This window comes from Alnus glutinosa, chromosome 11, assembly GCF_958979055.1.
Source record: "Alnus glutinosa chromosome 11, dhAlnGlut1.1, whole genome shotgun sequence".
Classification (NCBI taxonomy): domain Eukaryota; kingdom Viridiplantae; phylum Streptophyta; class Magnoliopsida; order Fagales; family Betulaceae; genus Alnus; species Alnus glutinosa.
This window is the reverse complement of record NC_084896.1, coordinates 4944979-4966652: the sequence shown is the minus strand read 5'-3', so window position 1 is coordinate 4966652 and position 21674 is coordinate 4944979. Positions and strand designations below refer to the sequence as shown.

The following is a 21674-nucleotide window of genomic DNA, read 5'->3' as shown; positions in this document are numbered from 1 at the left end:
ATCTGCTTCACTATTTGAGCTAATTAGTTGAAACTGAGCAAATGTTCAAAAAAAAAAAAAAAAAAAAAAAAAAAAGAACAAGGATTTTAGTTTAATTTAATTTTTTATTTGCGGCGGATGAGAGAGAAGTTATATCTGTATTGGAGCTCATCGCCCACACTGCAAGGAATTTTAGTTGAAACTGAGCAGATGTTGAAAAAAAGAAAGAAAGATAAAAAAACAAAGTTTTGTGTGCAAGTTTCAAATTCAAAGTTGAAAATTTTAATTTGATTTTTAATTTTTTTTATTTGCAGCGAATGACAGTGAAGTTATAGCTATGATGATGCTAATCTCTTGCACTACAAGGAGTTTTAGTTGAAACTGAGCAAATTTACAAAAAAAATAAAAATGCAAATAAAGTTTAGTTTTGTGTAAAAGATTTAAATTCAAGGTTGAAATTTTTAATAGAATTTTTAAACTTCTTATTATTTTGCAGTGAATAAGAGAGAAGTTGTAGCTACTTTGAAGCTAATCTCTCATATTGCTAGGAAAAAAACTGAGAAAATATGCAAGAAAAGAAAAAAGGAGAGAGAGAGAGAGGGTTTTGTGTAAAAGATTCAAATTCAAGGTTGAAGATTTTAATTTTAATTTTAATTTAATTGCAGCGAATGAGAGAGAAGTTATAGGGTTTAGGGTTTAGAGAAGTCATATGATAGTCTGGATTGAACTTTTGCTAGGCATAAAAATAGCCAAAAGTACACAACAAAGCTAATTTATTTGCCTTTCACGTCCTACAGATCTTTTGTATGTGGCTTCGCTCTCTGCTGACAGTTTGAACATCACAGAATCGACTTGTTTGAATTTGAAGTGTTTCTGTGAGTCCTTTATGGGAATTTTTAGTGATCCTGATCATCTCGGAGATCTTCCGGAAAGTAATAAACCAACTGATGGCATTGGAATTATTATTAACCTTACGGGAAAAAGGAGGTGGTGACCTTTTGCGACCTGGATCATTAAGCTCCTCAGTAGATGCTTAACTGAAGGAACTTTGTATGTTGAAGGACTTCCAGTGACAAATTATGATATTCTCTCTCATCAAAACTTAATCCAGTCAGTATCCACCATATTAAGTGAGGACAAAGAGGGGCTTCCTGTATTCAGGTATGTGCTCAGATGTTTGAAACTTGTTGATCTTTGTTGGTAGAACTCTTATTATTAAGCTTTAATGTTGCATGTGAAAACACTAAAAATGGATGAACCTCTAAGTCAATATTTTGCTTTTATAACATTTATAATACTGTGTATAGGAGTTAAGATGCTACAAACGATGTTTATGTGGAGAGAAAAATTTCAGTTTATGTATGAGTGTTCTTATTTTGAATTTATAGATAGGTGCTCTCTTTTTTCTTTGAATTATGAGCTTCTTGTATACGTCATGTGTACTATGGGTTGCGCCCCTTTACGCCTTTTGAATATACTTTACTTATAAAAAAATATATATATTCTATATGATTGTCTGAATTGCTTTGCCAGGGTTGATATATTTTGTTTTCGTAGGAGGTCAAATTTATTCAAATTGTTACTATCTCAATGGTTGGACTCTAATGAATACATAACTAGAACTGGTATATGTAATTGTCTGGTAGGCCATTCAGCTACCAGTATTTTCTTGTAATGTTGAAATTCTGCTGCATTGGATTGTTTTTCTTGTTCTCCTTGAAACATCTTATTTATCTGTCAAATATGGTGCTAGAAATCAGCTGTTTTTTACTATTATCACCTCTTTCTAGTCTTGAGAAATATTACTTTCCATGTGATCTTTTTGGAAGAGGAGGAAAAGAGTTATTCAAACTGTATTATTTGCTTAGTTTCCCTTAGTATCCTAATGCAAGGCTTACATTGCAGAAATGTGGCTTATGATTCGTCCTTGGTTGGTTGCCTTCATGCACTACACTCTAGGTGCGCTTATGACATTGTCAAGCTAACAGCTGCAGATTTAGTCAATGTTTTTCTTCAGTCAATGTGGAGAACCAAAAGCCAGGATCTTAAGGTTAACTTTGAAAAATGTCCTTACTAGTCAAGCTTAGTTATTCTGTGAGGCATTTTTCTTATTTTTGGGCAGCTGATAAATCTGTGGGATTGAATTATTTCAGGAGACTTAATAATAATTTCTAATTCTAGACCTATGTTTTTTTATCCAGGTTGCATTGTGTAATGCGTACATAAGGATTGCTAAAATTTGCCCCCCTCATGTCTGGAGGCCAGAATCTCTTATTCGCACACTTTGTTTTCCAGAACCGTGCTTTCTACTGATAGATTGTTTTCGAGTAGCTTTGTCAATTCTTGGTCCTGATAGTGTTGGAGGGAGAGCAACAAATTGTAGTGCTCTAGATTTTTTAACTTCCAGTGATAAATCAATTGAAAACTTGAGGGTTGGAGAAAAGAGGCCTATTCCAGATGTGGGAACTTTTATGGTCAAACATCAGAAGTTAGATGATGAAATTATGGCATCCGATGCTAATGTTCAGGTGCAGAGCAAGCACACTTGCATAGTTACTTGTGAAAGAGAAGACAAATATGCAAATGATATGCATAAATCACTTATTTCGTTTATAAAGTATCTAAACTCTCCTGATGTCGGAACTGATACTTTAAGTCCACATGTTGCGTTGACGGCTCTTAGCATGCTTTGCATTGGCTTCTCTAGATTCCCGGATGCCAATCTATCAATCTTCATTTTTCAACAGATGTATGCATGGATTCCCAGGATATGCGAGCTGGTAGGTAGGCTTAAATGAGCAAACTCTTCTCATAAACTCACTACAGTTTGCCCTATTATTAACTCAGATTTACATCACATAGGCAAAGCAAGAGAATTCAATGACGCGTGATGTTTCCATTTTCCTGGAGGGAATTCACAGCATATTGCTTTTGCAAAGTAAGGCAATGAACTTAACCTTCATCAAGGCTGCACCAACCTTGTTTGTAATGTATATGTTATGTTAGTTCTGGTTCTTAAAGATTCTTAATTTTGATGACAGTTTCTAAATATCTCTTAGATGAAGGAAGTGAACTTCTTTTAATTTTACTATCTGCTGCTTTCTAGTACATGCTGTTTTCAAAGGCTTTACTGAGCTCATAATTTTCACATGCTCAAAAAGTTGATCATAAAAATGTTGAAATCATGAAATGCATTTCATTGAACAATGTTGATGTGCTTTGACAATAGATCTTATATAAAAACTTGAGGGTAAGATAAGTATGAAATTTGATCGTTCTCTTCTATAGGTTTTGGAGAGAGAAGACTATTTACTGCTGTGAAAATTTCAGATCTTCTCTTCCATTTACTGCTCATCCACTGGAAATTTGCTACATGTTTCTGCTTTGCTGCTATTCTGTCATCTGTGACTTAATGCCAATTATATATTCTCTACTAGGTACCCCGCTTATGGAGAACAAGCTTTTCAAAAATACAGAAAATAGTGCAGAACTTTCCCAAAGCATACTCATCCAAAGCTTGTTGAGCTGCTAGAGAAATGCTGGCAGCAAGATCCAGCATTAAGACCAGACTTCTCCGAAATTATAGAGATACTGCAGCAAACGGCCAAGGAGGTAAATTCTCGTTATGCATGCGCATGACATTGGTTCCTAGTACATGATTCAAAAATTAAGAAAATACTACAAGCACCTTTTGATGACTTTTGCTTCTTTCCTAATATTATTTCTCTTATTTACTGAATTTTTGGAGAAAATCTCTTTCAAATCATGTATATCCTGACAGGTTTCAGTCTGTCTTCCCTCCTTCCCTTTCTTTCCCTTTACTCACTCCCAAATTCGACTAATGTCCAAATTATGTGCTTATTAAGCTGCCTGTAGACAATGGCACAAAGAAAATATCTCTGCTGTCCATATGGATTTACGGACATTATAGAGGAAGCTGAGCCAGGTTGATTGTTGGCCAGCTTCTTCAACAGACAGCACAACCGACTTGTCATCTGTTGCTGTAGTGCTTCCTATTATGGAGGCCCAGTTGGTAAAGCCCTAACTACAAGCCTGGAAGCGATTTGAGGCCATGTTTGTGTGTTGGGTTCAGATTGTGTCAAAGTATGGGTATAAGCAGGGGCGGAGCCAGCCCCCCCAAGTTGGGGGGGCCAAATTGAAAAAAAAAAAATTGGGGGGGCCAAAATTTGAAAAAATAATAAATTTTAGGGTAAAATTTTAATTTTTTTTAAATTTTTTTTTTTTTTTTTTGGGGAGAACCTTGAGGCTTGGGGGGGCCCAGGCCCCCCCAAGCCTCAACGTGGCTCCGCCCCTGGGTATAAGATTATATAAATCAGCTTTAACTCGACCCATTTAATTAAACAGATTAAACCTCTCAACTCTAATTCTCTAATTTTATATTGAATTTGTGTTAGGGTCGCAGGTCATATTAAAAATTGTTTATCATTATATTTCGTATCAGATTCAGGTTAGGTATAAGATTATATAGGTTAATTCTAACTCTATCTATTTACTTAAACGGGTCAAATTTGTTAACCTTAACCTTTTAATTTTGTATCGGGTCTATAGAGCCTATCAAAAATTTCCAAAAGCGATACTAGTCTCTGTGTTAGATGAGCAACTAGCAGGTATTGACTTCGGATCAAAATCTAAGTACGTGGCCCAATTCTTTTTAGCAATATTCAATGAGTGATAAAAGAGTTTACACTATTTGGATTTATTCGACTCTGTCCTTATTTGGACCAATAAAATCCCTAAAATTAAGTAAGAGGAATTAAGTAAGAGGAGGTTTAACAGCCACCTACTCCAAAGAAGAAACCCTATTTGCTAAGAGCATTCATAGTAATTTATTTTTCTTTTCCTTTTTCTTAAATTTATGAAATAAAACTATTTTTTATTCTTTATCCAAATACACTCGATAGCATCTTTATATTTCCTTATATCAATTAATTATTCTTTTTTTACAAATATCATATCTACCCTCATTTTTTTCACAAAATTTTCACACATCTCCAATAAAATGCAAAGAGATGAGATGAAAGAGGAAAAATAAATATTTTATATTAAAAAAATAGATAATGAAGCTTGTTTAGTTCTCTACACATTAGGTAGAACTATAATATTCTTAATGCTTAAAAAATTGATAGAATATCTAATGGATGGTTTTTTTTTTGACATTTTTCCGATATAGGTAAGAGAATAAGACTATAAAAAAATCTATAGGGAATGCTCTGACAAGCTGTCTAGAAGAAAAAAGGTTCTAAAAAGTTTACAAACCCTCCTAAAATTTGAGCACCTTAATTTTGGAGGACCCAATCCATGTGGGTGACTCCTTCGTGACAAAGTCGATTAACAATATAATATATTATTTGAACTCTCTAGAAGAACCGTAGTCCGTAGGACAATCCTCAAGCTGGGCCGACAAAATTTCAACACAAACATAAAACACTCGCTTCTTTTCTAAAATCAAATATATAACCTACCAATATTACCAACATGCTCAAAATTAAGGAATGAGGTGGTGACAAGGAGCCGCACTTTAGTGGGACTATAGGTCTGTTTGTGGGAAAATGATCATCTCCAAATAAACCAGTGAGTATTCAGTTATTGTAAAAGTGAGGGCATACTTATCCTTTTACATTTTGTTGGATAATTATACCCTTATTTTTACAATAATTAATACTCTCCGGTTCATTTAAACTGGAAATGATCCAAATACCTGATTGTGGTCGTGTAAGAAAAACAATTTTTTTGGATTTATATATATATTTTTTCTTATTAAAACCAACAAAAAAAAAAAAAAAAAAAAAAAAAAACCCCATCATTGGACATTAAAATAAGTGTTAATTTTGTCTCTAAACTTTTCAATATTATTTACTTCCAACATTCTAGATTTGTGACATATTGTAACGTCCCAACAAACAAAGGCAAAAATGGGTCGCGATTATCCACGAGGCACTACTACTATCCTTTTGATAAACATATATAGTGAAAAACATGCTATTGAATTTTCTTCTTTCTTTTTATAATGTGAAAGCACAAACTCACATATTTATAAAAGTACCATAGCACAGGAAATAACATAACTTTATTAATGTAACTTAATAACATTACTGCACATATTCATAGCTTATACAAAACTAATTATCAAAATGGCATGCAGACCCACATAACAAGATTTATAAAGATCAAATCCCCAACATGTAGGGGAGAGCAAAAACCCGCAAACCCGCCCCAACCCACACCCCCCACCCGCCCCACTCCTAAAAACATTTTGTTCGTAGGTACAGGTTGAATTTTAACTAACCCGTGCGAGGCGAGTCGGGGCTTCTTTTTTTTTCCCCCACCGATCCCCCCCCCCCTCCCCTCCCGCGTAAATTTTTTAAAAAACAAAAAAAAAAAAAAAAACCCTAATTTGTTAACTCTTCTTCTTCTCTTTCAGCGCCACCCCGCCCTTCCCCTCCCCGTATAAATTTTTTTTAAAAAAAAAAAAAAAAAAAAAAAACCATAATTTGTTAACTCTTCTTCTTCTCTTCCAACGCCGACCCCCCCTCATATTTCCTTTTTCTTTTCTTCTAGATTCTTCTTCCTAGCGCCATAGCCCTTCATCTTCTCTTCTTTTTCACAGAATCACGAAGAGCTAGGTCACCTTCTGACTGAGGGAGAAGTTTGTCAAGAAGTGTTTCCCCAAATGGGTCTCCCAAGCGAATCAGAAGGGGGCGTGGTTTTAGTCCCTCTGCTTCTTCTTCTTCTCCAAAGCCTTCTCCAGGTTCTGCTCTCTCTTCTTCTCAAGGAACTGCTTTATCTACTTCTCCAGGAATTGCTCTTTCAAATTTTAGTTTTTTTCCTTTTTTTTCCCTATTCGACGATGCCTAGCATGTATATATATACTTTAACCCATTTATTTTTTGCTTTGATGAAACTCCATATTTAGTAAAAGAGAAGCTTGTGTTACTTTGAATGTGATGGTTTGCTCATTATATATACAGAATTTACTTATGATTATTGATCTAGGTTTTTGGTTGTGATTGATTTTTAGTTGTGTTTTATGTTTTGATGCTGGGAAAGTGTGGGAAAAGGGAAAGAATTGGAATTTTGAATTGTGGGTCTTGTTTTTCGGTTTTTTGGTTATTGGTGGAACTAAACCTGCAGGGATCCGCATACCCATCGATCCCCGCCCATCCCCATTCGCCCCGCGTGAGTGCATGGGGTTTTTCATGGGGTGCGGGTTCCCTTACCGGCACCCCTGCAAAGTGGGGTCAAAAAATCTCTATTGTAACGACCTATTCCCAATGATACAATCTTGTCCACTTTTGACTCCCCCGAACCAGACTTCCCAAGAAGTCACCCATCCTAGTACTGCTCTCGCAGAAGCACGCTTAACTGCGAAATTTTGATAGGTTCATGGCCATCACGGTTTTAAAACGCGTTGTACATAAATGGTGCATTATACATATAAGCACATCATCATTCTCAGGCGATGTGGGAAGTCCCAATCATCCCCTCTTGGGACCCAGCGTCCCTGCTGGCGACCCTCAAGTGCTTGTGCACGCTCCCACCATCTCAAGCTGGGCAATAGCTCTGATACCATTTGTAACGACTCACCCCCAATGACACAATATTGTCCGTTTTTTGCTCCCCCGAACCAGACTTCCCAAGAGGTCACCCATCCTGGTACTGCTCTCGCAGAAGCACGCTTAACTGCGGAATTCTGATAAGTTAATGGCCATCATAATTTTAAAACGCGTTGTATTATAAAGAGTGCATTTATACATATAAACACATCATCATTTCCAGACGATGTAGGACGTCACATCCATCCCCACCCCCCGCCCCATGCTTAGCCCTATCAACATGGGACTGTCAAAAGACTAGACCTAGAATCTTTGGGGTCATATTATACATATCCAGATAGCCCTAGGATCTTACGAGTCATATTATATATATCCAATTGGGTTGCCCATTTCTATAAAATTTGACCTTCTCAAGTCTCTGGGCCTTCCTAGATCTCCTGCCAAATGATAATAAAAGCAAAAAAGGTAAGAAAATGACAAGCATTCATTGTTTACTGCAATCACAAGTCGATTACACTTACCTTCTTGAGGTTACAAATACCTTGGACGAACAAGTATAGGTTTCTTGCTCCTTTTTTTCTCTTATGTATTAGGAGGCTATGAGAATAACTTCTATAAGAATTTGGCACAAGCCAAAGTCTTTGTACCTTTAATAGTATTTTTAGTAATCTCATCAAAATAGCTTTTTAGTTATTTTAGTAAAGCAATTTGGTGAAAACACCCCAAAACTACTCTCAGCGGCCTTATTAGTTTAACCAATAAAATTTGGTGAGTAAACAGTACTCACTAAATCATTAAAAAAAAACTATAAAAATTGTTATTTTTCTTCTTCTTCTTCTTTTTTTTTTTTTTACACAAATCGGTCTTCGCACAAACCCGTTAGAAAAAGACAAATTTTTAAAAATATGACCGTTAGGAAAAGACAAAAATATTCATAAATATGACCTTAAGAAAAGACATTTTTAAAAATATGACCATTAGAATAAGACAAATATTCTAAAATATGGCTATTAGGAAAAGACAAACATTCAAAAAATATTAAATAGAGAAAGAATAACGAAATCTGAAGAAAAAAAATATTATTTAAATGGAATAGTGATAATGAATAGTTAAAATAGTGAGGCCGATGAGATGCTTTAAAAAAGCGGCTCACCAGAATAGAGAAACGTAATTTTTAACTATTTTGACTAATAAAATTTAATGAAGCTACTATAAATGTTCTAATAAGTTAACGACACATCAATATAGAACACCATACATGATAACACAAAAGCACCAAAATTTTTCACATTATTATCAACCCATGACAAAATCCTAATCCCACCGCCACCTTCAGATTGCTCATGACTTTTGCTTTGGCGATGAATCTGTTCTCTGACTAGGAGAAGATGAAAGGGCTTGCTGATGACAAACTAAGTTCCCATGGTGGGTTCTCCCAATTGCTCGAATCTAGTCTCTTTATTACAACAAGCCTTCTACCTTTGTATAGCGCTCCTTTGTAAATTGTCCGAACGAGCCCTTTCCTATCTCTTTTATGATGCCATTTTCTTGATCATTATATGAAAAGAATCTCAATGACGGGTATACATATGGATATTTGCCGGATTATTTGTAATACCCGCATTCGCATTTGTAAAATGCGGGTATTACCTTTTAGATATTTGCATCCGTTTTACTATCCGCATCTATGTGTTTATTGCGGTTATTATTTACTATCCGTAAATAGGTAAGAAAAAAAAAAAGAAAAAAAAAAAAAAAAAGGGATGATAGATACGACCTCAAAATATTCATGGTAATCAATGCTCATAGTAAATACCTTTATATTTTTTTATCCATGATTCAATGAGTATAATAATCAAGCAACATATATATATATAAAGAAAAAAAAAAAAAGATAAATTATAAATTCAAAATAAATAAAAAAATAAAAAAATACAAATTCATAACATAAAAAAAAATTACACATTCACAAGTGAAATATATAAAAATATATTAAAAAAAATAGATATAAAAGATATGCCAAAATTGATATTGAGACATGATTCCTGCATAACAGTTGTGCAACTATTGTGCAAGATTCAAGAGACATGGGCGGGTCCCACCACATGGGTCTCATGTGGGACTCACTTCATGTTTCTTGTCTCTTGCACAACAGTTGTGCAAGAGACATTTTTGACGGATATTACATATTTTAAAATCGTTATCTTCATCCGTATTTATAGACAGTGATTTTTATTAATTGCGGCATGCATGTACACCCTACTCAATGTGACCTCCTCATTCAAGCCCAGGTTTTCATTTTCTAAGAGCATTTTCAGCAGTTTCCCAACTATTTTCCTTAAATATAGGAAACAAAACTACATTTTACTTTCCTATCAAAAAACACCACACAACAGCTTCCCTTCATTTTTTCCTATATCATTAAAGTATTATTTTTTTACTTTTACTTTAATTAAAAGTAGGAAAAATAAGATAAAGTAGGAGAAAGATAACATATTTTTTTACCTTTACTTTAATTAAAAGTAAGAAATAGAAATAAAGTAGGAAAAAGATAATATATTTTGTGAATAAACAATTGAATGGGAAGTAAATAGTATTTTTCAATGCATTGAGAAGTACTATTCACTTTCCAGGGACCAAAAATTTTAGGGAAGCTACTGTGGAGGGATTTTTGTAACTTTCTTAAAATTTTCTCTAAAACTTAAGAAACATACTCCTTTAAAAAAGTTGTTGTGGTTGCCCTAAAATAACCGATCATCTTTGAGAGATGATACATGCACTATAAGTGCACAATTTCAAAGCACATTGAGATGAGACCCAGACATATAAGTTCTCTAATTGTGCCTTAGAGTTTTGCATTTATAGTTCATTTATAATTTGAGCATTACCCATAGGTCCCATACCCTTTACGCCTTAAGAGCATCCCCATTGAATCATCTGAACTTGAATCTATTTTACATAACCAAAATCTACTTTTTGCTAGTTTAGATAATGACCTCTAAAACTATCCTCCATCCGATTATCTACATTTCTATCTATTTTATTAAAATAATCATTTTTAATATTTTTTTTTATTATTTTTGTTAAAACTTCATGCCCACTCCTATCTACAAACCCGAAATCACCTCTCACAGCCATTTCATCAAACAAACAACCTGCACTCAAGTTTTCAACCACTTTCAACCCAGTCGACCTTCACCAACTCAAGCTTCAAAATCCGAAAACATCAAATACAGAGAAAATGCAGAATTATCACATAGACACCATAATTCACCACATCATATCTCCCCAATACTTTTCTTCTTCTTCTGCTTTTTTAAGCACTATTTATAATGGCTTCGAGTTCCACGATCCTGATGCCCTTCACCTCAACAATAATTCACCACACCATAATCAACCCACCGGATCAAAATCAATATCAACCCACCGGCAATCAAAATCAAAATCAAACCCACTGGAAATCAAAATCAAAATCAACCCACCGGAAATCAAAATCAAAATCAAACCCATCGGAAATCAAAATCAAAATCAAGATCAACCCACGGTGAATCTTCTCTGTCGACAGCCCATGGTTTCCACCGAAATACCAGAAATTTCCCATGGTTTCCATCGACCCGCCGTTGGGGCTTCGTCGGTTCCTCTAGCCAGCACCGTTGAGATCTCCAACCCCCGAGCCAGTAACGACGAACGACGAGCTCGCTAGATCGCTCCAGCTCCGGCCGACTCTGAAGCTCCAGACGGACAAGGACGTGTACCAGCTCGGTGATCCGGCAGTCGTCACTGTTGAGATCTCCAACTCCCAAGCCAGCGACGACGAGCTCGCCTATACTTCCTGGAGAGACTACCGGCAAGAGGAAGAAAGTGACTGGAAAGAGGAAGAAAGTGAGAGAAATAATCATATAAAATTGATAGATGTGTAAACAGTGCAACGCCACATGTGGCGTTGCATTGTTCACAAATGTTCAGCAAATCTATCCTGGCGTGATGGAGACGCCGATGGAGGGATGCTTTTGTGGTTTGATTATGTATTATAGATTTACAGTGGGTTTTACATAACCCACTGTGAGTGCTCTAAAACTCGACTTTTGAAAACGAAAAGGACAGAGATTGAAAGGGCAGAGCATGACAGAGCAGTAAAGCATAAAAAGACACAATAAGAATTTGCGATATAGCTGTTTTGCGTACGACCTCGAGTGGAATCTTTTGACTTTTGTCTTGAATGGGGATTAGGTTTCTTCTTCTTTTTTTTTGGGTCTTGTCTTGTCTTGTCTTGTCTTGAGTGAGAATTATATTAAGAATTTTGTAAGTAATTATGAAATGAAATATTTATTTGAAATAGTAATAAAAAGTTATTGATGTGATATAAAATTTGTTAATATTTTATAAAAAAGTAAAAAAGTTCTGTTTTGTAGTTGATTTTTTTTATTTGAATAGTAATAACAAATTATTGATGTGATGTAAAAAGTGTAAAAAAGTAATAATATTTTTTATTTGATTTTTTTGAGAGAAGTGAAAAGAGAATTGGAAATTTAACAATCGGTTGCCAAACAGCTTCATTAAAAGGGGGTATTATGACAAGGAAGATAGAAATTTCTTACAAATTAATTTATTAAAAAATTTCGTATAATCCATATATAAGAGAGATATATGTCTTTTAAACATGTGAGAAACACATATTTTTTTATTAAAACTATTAAAAAAGCATGCGATAAGTATTTAATATTAAAAAAACATGTGTTTCTCACATACTAAGGAATACATGTCAATTTTATATATGGAATGTATAAAATTTCCTACACAATTTATAGGAAATTTCTGTTCTTTTGTCCATGGGTTGAAGATAATGGAAAAAAATTTGGTATTTTCAAGTTTATTATATTTTTGATATTTTACACTGATGTGTCATTTTTATTGGAGTGTACAAAATGCATAATTTATGCCTAGTTCCTATAGAAATTAATTTTAAGAAATGATTTATTTAAATTATTTCTTTCTCATATCCCTCTCTCATCCCCTATTTTTTAAAAATTACCATTAAATTCATGAAATTTATGAGAATCTCTTACGTGGCCCTACAGATCTAATAGTAATTTTTTTTTTTTTTTTAAAAAAAAAAAGATGAAAAATTTGACAAAAAGAAGATATAATCATGTGTAAAATATCTTTTGTCCGAATTGCTCAATTTGGGATGGTCAACAATGACTCAACATAGCACTTCAATTTTGTCAAGTTGTATGTGAGATGTTGGTTTCCGAACCGCTTGAGTTTATTTTGATTTTAGTATTTTCTTTAATTAATGTTAAAGTTTTTTTTTTAGTGTTTTTTTTGTGGTTCTTCTATAATGTTATGACATTTTTTTTTTTTTTAATAAAAATAGAAAAGAGAAATCAAACTGTATTTTTTTTATTATTATTATAAACAAAGTACTACGTTAACATAAAAACACTCTAAAAACACACTAAAAAAAGTTCTAATATTTCTCTTTTACTTAAATCCCGTCACCTTTTATTGTATAAACATAGCTCTTTTATATATATATATATATATAAACCCTAGTTTATTCTCATAGGAAAAATTGCCTCTCTCACTCAGACGTTGGCTCTTGTCCACATAATTAATTATGATATTATTAATGGCCTTTGAAGTAAAGACTGATGTAAGGTAAATCACATTTTTTAAAGTTAATCAACTAACAAATTAAGCCGACTGAAAATCCCTGGCTCACAAAGACAACGATGACAATGAAACAAACACGCTTGTCTTATTCTGTTTTGGCCGACTCTATCAAACAAACACAAACACAAACATCGATCGGTTTCTACCTTGGTTGACTGGACGAGCTCGCAAAACCATCCATATCAATGAATAATAAAATATTAAAAATAGAGTCAACACCCAATAATAATATTCATCCAAAGAAAAGAAAAGAAAAGAAAAGGCCAAAAAAAAAAAACACGCCCAATAATAGTCTGACAACAAAAGTCAAGCAAAATCTCACCATTTCTACCATGTACGACACGTAGCAAACTTTCCTGTAGATTTGGCATTTATTGCGCCATGATTCCGGTCACATTGTTCTACCCTGAAATTGCGGTTAGCTCTAGAAAACAAATTAAGCCTATTTTTAGCCACGTGGCGTCACTGAAGGCAGTTTGATGGTGTATAGAACAGTGAATGCGTCACTGGCAGGTCAGCTTAGATCTCTTCCTAAGCTTTTTTTATGTAGCGTCTCGGACTTGGACACGTACCCACTTTGCGAGCTGATCTCTGTGGCCTTTTTGGCAAATTTTTTCTCAAAAAATGTTAACTTTACAATACCAACACAACAACTTTTCACATGAGGGTAGGCCCTACATACTGGGGCCCACTCTCATGTGAGAAGTTGTGTGGTTGTTGTGATGGTGGTGTGTAAGAATCAAATCTCATCATTTCCCTCCCCTTCAATTTCTTCGAAAAAGTTGATTTCAAAAAATTTATATCATTATTATATTACTTCAATCACTTTTTATAAATCAAAATTCTCTATAATTTAAAAAAAAAAATATATTCTCAAATTACAAAATTTAAGTTATTTCTAAGCACCAAAATACTTGAAAAACATCACATATTAAAAAGATAACACGTTACAATTGATAATTAAGTATATTTTCATCATATTTTTACTTTTTATGTTGTTAAACAACTTTGAGCAAAAAATTGTATTATTTTAATTTTTTAAACAATAAGCATTTCTATAAAAGTGAAAAAAAAAATTGGGAGAAAAATTATTTTAGGCAATTTTGATAACATCCTACTTTTTTAATATATGAAAATTATTTCTGGCTGTATGACCTTTTTAAAAATGACATAAATTTTGTAATTTAAAAATTTACGATTTTATAGAATTGTACGAATCCTAATCCACTTTTTATTATTATTCAAATTAAAAAAAACTCACAATTAAACAAAACTTTTTATTTTACCGTTAAAAAAAAAAAAAAACAAAAACTCTTCAAAAATATTTACCAAACAAACCCCTCCGTGTTCCTTGTTGATTCCAGCTGTTTACACTTTAGAGTTATGACATCTACAAACGCAATCTTGTGGGAATCCAACGAAACTTGTACAAGAAGACAAATGTTTTAAGGTTGTAAAAATCATCATAGATTCATAGCCAATTCCAGAAATAGACATACATGAAAAAAAAAAAAAAAAAATTGTTAAATTGGTAATTTTTTTAAATTGAGTATTTTTTTTAAACAATCTCCTAGATCTTCTAGTGGCCAAATTTGTCCAGTTTTCCTTTTTCACATAAACTTAATTTCCTTGCGCGTTGGTTTATAGATTATGAATGTGTGATTGTGATTGTGTTTTGGGAGATACTTTTTATTTTTAATTTGGAAAAAGTGTTTTGAGCTAATTCATGGGTGAAAAGCAGTTTATAATTTATTTATTTTTATGTTTTATATTTTAAATTGTTTAAAAAAAAAAAACAGAAAATAAAGATACAAACAAACATGAACACTATTCTCATTCTTATTTATTAGAAATAAAATGATTCATGAAATGACTTCAATTAACCTCTAATCCAATTGGGCTTAAACTTATTTATAATTTATTATTAACTCTTAGTTAATAGAATATACTGCATGAATTTGAATCTTTTTAAAAGTAAATAAATATTAGAGCAATGCTATTCTCCATATTATCACTTTAATTTTATATTAGCTGACGTTGTGTGTTTTAAATAATTTTTCTTTTATTTTCTTTAAGTGAAAAAAAGTTACTTCAAATATGCACATCAACCGGTCTTAAATGGATGTAAGGCTGCGTTTGGTATTACGATTTTGTAGTGAAAAAATATAATTTTAAACAAAATTGCAAAACATGAATGTTTGGAATTGCATTTTCAAATAGTAGAGAAATGAGTGCCTTTTTAAATATGCATTGTCAAACGCTTAACTGTATTTTAAAAAATCACATTTTCAAAGTATTATTTTTAAATCACGCTTTTTGAAATCGCAAAATTAAACGGATCCTAAATATTAATATAATAAAATCTCAATAATTTAATCTCAAAAAATCAACTCGATAAAGTTTCATTAAAAAAAAAATGTTATCCCAACCACATTGTATTTGTTATAGTTACCTTACGTATCAGCCTAATTCAAAAGAAATAATAATAATAATAATTCAGTGGCAGCATGGTCATTATGAAAACCCAACCCATGCACAGTGCGCCACCTAAAAGCTTTGCTTTTCTCTTTTTCCGTCTTTCGTGTAGTCTCCGGCACCACGTATGTTGGTCTGTGTTGCAGAAAGACAGCCGGAGTCTCTCGCAGTTTCACGGTCTTTTAGAATATTGAAAATCTGACACTTTTTAAATTGCTCTCACTGTACACGCGTCAACCAAGTTTCCTGAACATTCACCTTTCACACTAAAAATACTCATTATGATATGATATTATATTGAGTACCAAATATTTTTTATTTTATTCGCAGAAACAAATCAATTAATTATGGAATTCTCTCTGAAGAAATCGTTTAAATCACATGGCTCTTACAAGCACCTGAGGAAGATCTCCGCTGGTGGAGACACTGACCGTAGCAACGAACACCTCCCCATTCTCTTCGACCACGAATCCCATCACTCAATGAGGGCCTCTGATCGCTCCGACCGTGGCGAAGTCATTGTCAAGATCGACGGCGGAGATTCCTCCGATAAAAAAGACGCGGCGGACCCCATCAACATGAACAACAACAGTAACAAGATTTGGAGAGAGTCCAGCTACGACTTCTGGAAAAACGACGACGACGACAACAAGAACAACAATGTGAAAAATGGGGGCTTTGATTTCGTGCCACGCGGGAAGGAGGTGGAGGATCCGCCGTCAAAGCTGATTGGTCAGTTTCTGCATAAACAGAGAGCCTCCGGTGAGATATCCTTGGACATGGATCTCGAGATGGACGAGCTCCGGAATCTCCCTCCTGTGGCCGAGTCTCCTGTGAAGGCCACGACCCAGATGTCCAAGGAGCTCAAGGTCTCGTTCCAGCCCTCCAATGCCGGGTTCGAGTCGGCGACCGACGCGGTACGACGTCGTTATAAGGAACCGTCTGTGGACGAAGAAGAGGGACACCGTAATCATCAACAACAACAACAACGACATTCGCCGCCGCAACAATCTCAGCAATGCGGTAGAGTAAGTGGGTCTGGCGCTTTGGACGGGGAGGTGGTGAGGTGCACATCGAACGGGTCGTTTCAAAGGAAATCGAGCTTGTTGAGAGCGAAGACCAGGTCGAGGCTGATGGACCCACCGGGAGAGCCGGATAGGCGGTCGGGCCGGGTGCCCAAGTCGGGTCAGCTCCGGTCCGGGATGCTGGCCAAGGCCTTGGACGATGACGACGACGACCCATTCTGGGAGGATGACTTGCCGGACGAGTACAAGAAAACCAGTCTCAGCGCTGTGACTGTGTTGGAATTCGTGAGTTTGGTTTTGATCATCGCCGCTTTTGTTTGTGCTCTCTCGATTCCTTACTTGAGGAACAAGAATGTGTGGAAGCTCAAGCTGTGGAAATGGGAGGTCCTGGTCTTGGTTTTGATCTGTGGGAGGTTGGTGTCCGGGTGGGGGATTAGGATCATTGTGTTCTTTATAGAGAGGAACTTCCTTTTACGCAAAAGGGTGCTCTATTTCGTTTATGGGGTTCGAAAGGCGGTGCGTAATTGCCTGTGGCTGGGGCTTGTTTTGATAGCTTGGCACTTTTTGTTTGATAAGAAGGTTGAGAGGGAGACCAAGAGTGATAAGCTTAAGTATGTGACTAAGACTCTGGTTTGTTTATTGGTGGGTACCTTGGTTTGGTTGGTGAAGACCCTTATGGTGAAGGTGTTGGCTTCGTCTTTTCATGTCAGTACGTTTTTTGATCGGATCCAGGAGTCTCTGTTTAACCAGTATGTTATCGAGACGCTTTCTGGGCAGCCATTGATTGAGATGCGGAATGCAGAGGAGGAGGAGATTAAGCTTGCCGATGAGGTGAGGAAGCTACAGAATGCTGGTGCTAATATCCCCCCTGATCTCAAGGCCACTGCTTTCCCTTCAATGATAAGTGGAAGGGTTATAGGGAGTGGAAGGGTTATAGGGAGTGGAGGGTTGCAAAGTAGGAGTCCCCGAGTGAAGAGTGGAAAGCTTTCTCGGGCATCGTCGAAGAAGGGGGATGATCAGGGGATCACCATTGATCATCTGCATAGGTTGAATCCAAAGAATGTGTCGGCGTGGAATATGAAGAGGTTGATGAATATTGTTCGGTATGGGACTCTTTCCACGCTGGATGAGCAGATATTGGGTGCCACTAATGAGGATGAGTCTAGTACACAGATTAGGAATGAATGCGAGGCCAAAACTGCTGCAAAGAAGATATTTCTGAATGTCGCTCGGCAAGGGTCCAAGTAATTAGTCCTCGCTTCTTTGACATCTTTCTTGTTATTGTGCTTGTGTCTGTGTGCCCTTAATTAGTTTGATTGGAACTACTTCTTGCAATGTTGCATCATTTTTGTTTCATTTCATCATTTTTGTACTCACTTTGTTATGCCTGTTAGTTATTTGAACTATTTCCTCAAAAGAACATCATGCGTCTATATATATACCTTAATAGTAGCACACTGTCAAGAAATAAACGGATTAAACAAGTTCTAAATCAACTCAGCAGAAGGGGTTCAGAGCTATTCTTTTGGAAAGTTCGGGGGGGAGGGGAGATGAATTACGAGAGCCGGTTCAGAGCTATATATACTTGACTTTTGACACTGTTCTTTTAACCTTAACTCTTATTTTTCATATTGCTTTTAGTATGTCCTGGTTGTTGGTCTGTGATTTCTCTGTCCTATGGAGTACCATTAAGTTGATTGACCGATCACCTATCTGATGCATATATGATTTGGTTGTAATTATCCTTGTTCACTTTGTCATCAATCTCCGTTTACTGTTTCTTTCTTAGGTACATCTACCTGGAGGACTTGATGCGTTTCTTGCAAGAAGATGAGGCTTTGAAAACCTTGAGTCTCTTTGAAGGAGCCTCTGAGACCAAGAGAATCAGCAAATCATCCTTGAAGAACTGGGTGGTAAGCATTGGGCAACAAATGGTTTTATGTTTTCACTTTTCCCCTTCTCTGGCAGTAGTAGAAGTGAATCTCCCAGTTGATAAGTTAGAAGAGGCATGATTTACAATGCCTAAGCTTTACCTAGACAGGTTCTCTGCATGCATGTATGTAGAAATATCTTACTGATTATATTTTGAGTAAGGCTCAAGTATCAGTTTTAGATAGGGATATACTAAATCTTTAGAAGCCTGGTCAATCTATAATTGATTACAGCATCAATGTTGCAGACATTGATTATGATTTTGTTATGAACATGGCATCGAGGACTGCAAAAGACTTAACTCTTCAAATAATGTCTATGTTCAATTTTGTGTGGATGCACTTTTATAAATTTTCATGATCCGACAGAGATGTGATTGTGTTTTACCTGGTGCTTAAAATGATAATGTAATGCATTTGATTGTTCCAGGTCAACGCCTTTAGAGAGCGGAGAGCACTTGCTTTGACGTTGAATGATACAAAAACGGCCGTGAACAAACTTCATCGAGTTGTGAACATTATAGTTTCCATTGTTATATTAGTTATTTCGCTCCTGATTCTGGAAATTGCCACCACCAAATTTCTGCTCTTTGTAAGCTCTCAGCTTGTGCTTGCCGCATTTATCTTTGGAAACACCTGCAAGACGGTATTTGAAGCAATCATCTTCTTATTTGTAATGCACCCATTTGATGTGGGAGATAGGTGTGAAATTGAAGGAGTTCAGGTAATTTTCTAGCTCTTAGTTGTTAATTTTTGGCCTTTTTATATCTCAGGCCTAATCTGTCATTAAATAAATTTCAGATGGTTGTAGAAGAAATGAACATCTTGACTACCATATTTCTGAGATATGATAACACAAAGATTATTTACCCAAACACTCTTCTTGCTACGAAGTGTGTCAATAACTTCTATCGAAGTCCTGACATGGGAGATGGTGTTGAGTTCTGCGTACATATATCTACTCCGGCGGATAAGATTGCAACCATGAAACAGAGAATTGTAAGGTATGTTTAGGAAGATTACTTCTAGCTCACTTGACATTGGCTATATATGTAGAGGAAACTTCACTTAAACCCCTTAAACTTCCATGACTTTTGCAATTAGTCCCTTAAATTTTAAAAACTCTCAATTTAGTGTATCCATCTTTCAATTTTTTTTCAATTTCATCTATTTGTTAGGATTTTCACGGAGGATTGTCAAAATTTTCAAAATACCTTTCTTTTTTGTAGGAAAAAAAAAAGACAAGGATGTAGACGTTAGTCAAGATTTAACGAAATTTGCAAAAATACTCACACTTGAATCTTTGATATATATATATATATATAATTAAGATTGATAGGATTTAACGGAGAATCGTAATAGAGGGATAAAATTAAATAAAAATTGAAAGATTGATACATTAAATTGAAAGTTTTTGAAATTTATAGCGTAATTACAAAAGCGAAGATAATTTAGGGGGGGTTAAGTGAAGTTTCTCGCGCGCGTGTGTATATATATATATATATCTAATTGGATGATTATTTTCTACTTTTTGTTGCTGCCTTTGCAGTTATATTGAGAGCAAGAAGGAGCATTGGTATCCTGCACCAATGACTATATTTAAAGACGTGGAAGAATTAAACAGGGTGAGGATAGCCGTATGGCTAACACACACAATGAACCACCAGGACATGGGAGAGAGGTGGGCAAGGAGATCTCTTTTGGTTGAAGAGATGGTTAAGATTTTCCGTGAGCTTGACATTGAGTACCGCCTGCTGCCCCTTGACATCAATGTCCGCGCCATGCCTTCTGTGAATACTACCCGGTTTCCCTCTACTTGGACAGAAACTACAGGTTGAGTGAGAAAGCAAGAGAATGTTTTCTCACTAATCGAATTAATATCCATGAGCTGCATATGATCCCTTGGTAATGCACTCTGGGCGGCCACTGTTTTCATAGAGTAGAATATCCTCTAGAGAATGGAGAGGCGTTTTTGTGTATAATACTTTTTAGTTGGTTAATCTTGTTCCAAGTTATTCTTGAGTCTCTTATCACAAACCATATCCAATTAATGGCAACTATAGCAATTTCCTTTTACAGATTTCTGTGCTTTTAACATAATTTGATTTGCTCTCTCTCTGAAAATAATTTCCTCCTATCCGACGATTCCAAAGAGAAATACTGTTCTTCACACCCATTTCACATCGGTTTACGTGATGTATATTAAGTAACTGACATAAAAAATTATTTAAAATACGTTACGTCAGACGATGTAAAATGGGTGTAAAGAGTAGCATTACTCTATTCGTAATGTCTTTTCCATGAACTTAAATGTGCCCCTGAGAATGTATACATGAGCAAGGTCCTTTGAGGGGACAAGGATCCTTTCCAGTTCAGTTGAACCGGAGAAGAGCTAGTCAATATAAAGGAAATAGCATATTTGTCTTTTTATATTTTTTTTGAACAAATTTATCCTTTCACTTAAATTAACTGGCTCCTCTCCGGTTCAAAGAGGATCCAAATGCCGTTTGAGAAGCTCTCCACCTTTCTTAAGGGGATCGGTGTTTGTTGGTTTTTTTGATATCGCATAAGCATTGGATGTAGACTTGAAGAGGGCAGAAGAGGTTTTATGCAAAAGATATCATATGACAGCTTTTGGCTGATTATCCAAGTGTATCCAAGTGATTAAGGCTTCTGTGAAGCATCAAATGTTTCTAACCTAAAACGTTTTTAGTTAAAAATGTTTTCCAGGAAAGCTAATTTTCGCTATCTGGTTCTCATTAAAAATGTGAAATCATTTTTTTAAGGACGGTTAATTATTTTAGCTAAAATAGGCTGTCTCTAGCTTATTAGTGTGGTCTGACAACAACATGAAGTATGTATTATACTGTTATGGGTTCAGATTTATTTTTATTTTTTGTCTTTTTAGTCAAGTTTTTAATGTAATGAGTTCAAATCCAATCATTTACCACAAAATATGGCTTATCATTAATGCCCATGAATTGTGATTAAACATGAATTTATCATAATTTAAT

The 21674-nt window shown here is 35.1% G+C and overlaps 2 protein-coding genes across 2 annotated transcripts; both read left to right on the top strand.

Moving 5' to 3' along the window:
* The first annotated feature begins 865 nt into the window (after nucleotides 1-865).
* On the top strand, nucleotides 866-6811 carry LOC133881023 (serine/threonine-protein kinase ATR-like). Its single transcript, XM_062319990.1, has 7 exons — nucleotides 866-911; nucleotides 1041-1140; nucleotides 1885-2029; nucleotides 2181-2759; nucleotides 2842-2917; nucleotides 3417-3591; nucleotides 6608-6811. Exons 1-6 carry the CDS (start codon nucleotides 866-868, stop codon nucleotides 3509-3511), a joined length of 1041 nt encoding a protein of 346 aa, XP_062175974.1. The 3' UTR covers nucleotides 3512-3591; nucleotides 6608-6811.
* A 9137-nt stretch (nucleotides 6812-15948) lies between these two features.
* On the top strand, nucleotides 15949-20738 carry LOC133882447 (mechanosensitive ion channel protein 6-like). The gene is made up of 5 exons (XM_062321633.1): nucleotides 15949-17973; nucleotides 18519-18642; nucleotides 19091-19384; nucleotides 19462-19664; nucleotides 20210-20738. Exons 1-5 carry the CDS (start codon nucleotides 16052-16054, stop codon nucleotides 20496-20498), a joined length of 2832 nt encoding a protein of 943 aa, XP_062177617.1. The 5' UTR covers nucleotides 15949-16051; the 3' UTR covers nucleotides 20499-20738.
* Nucleotides 20739-21674: the final 936 nt, after the last annotated feature.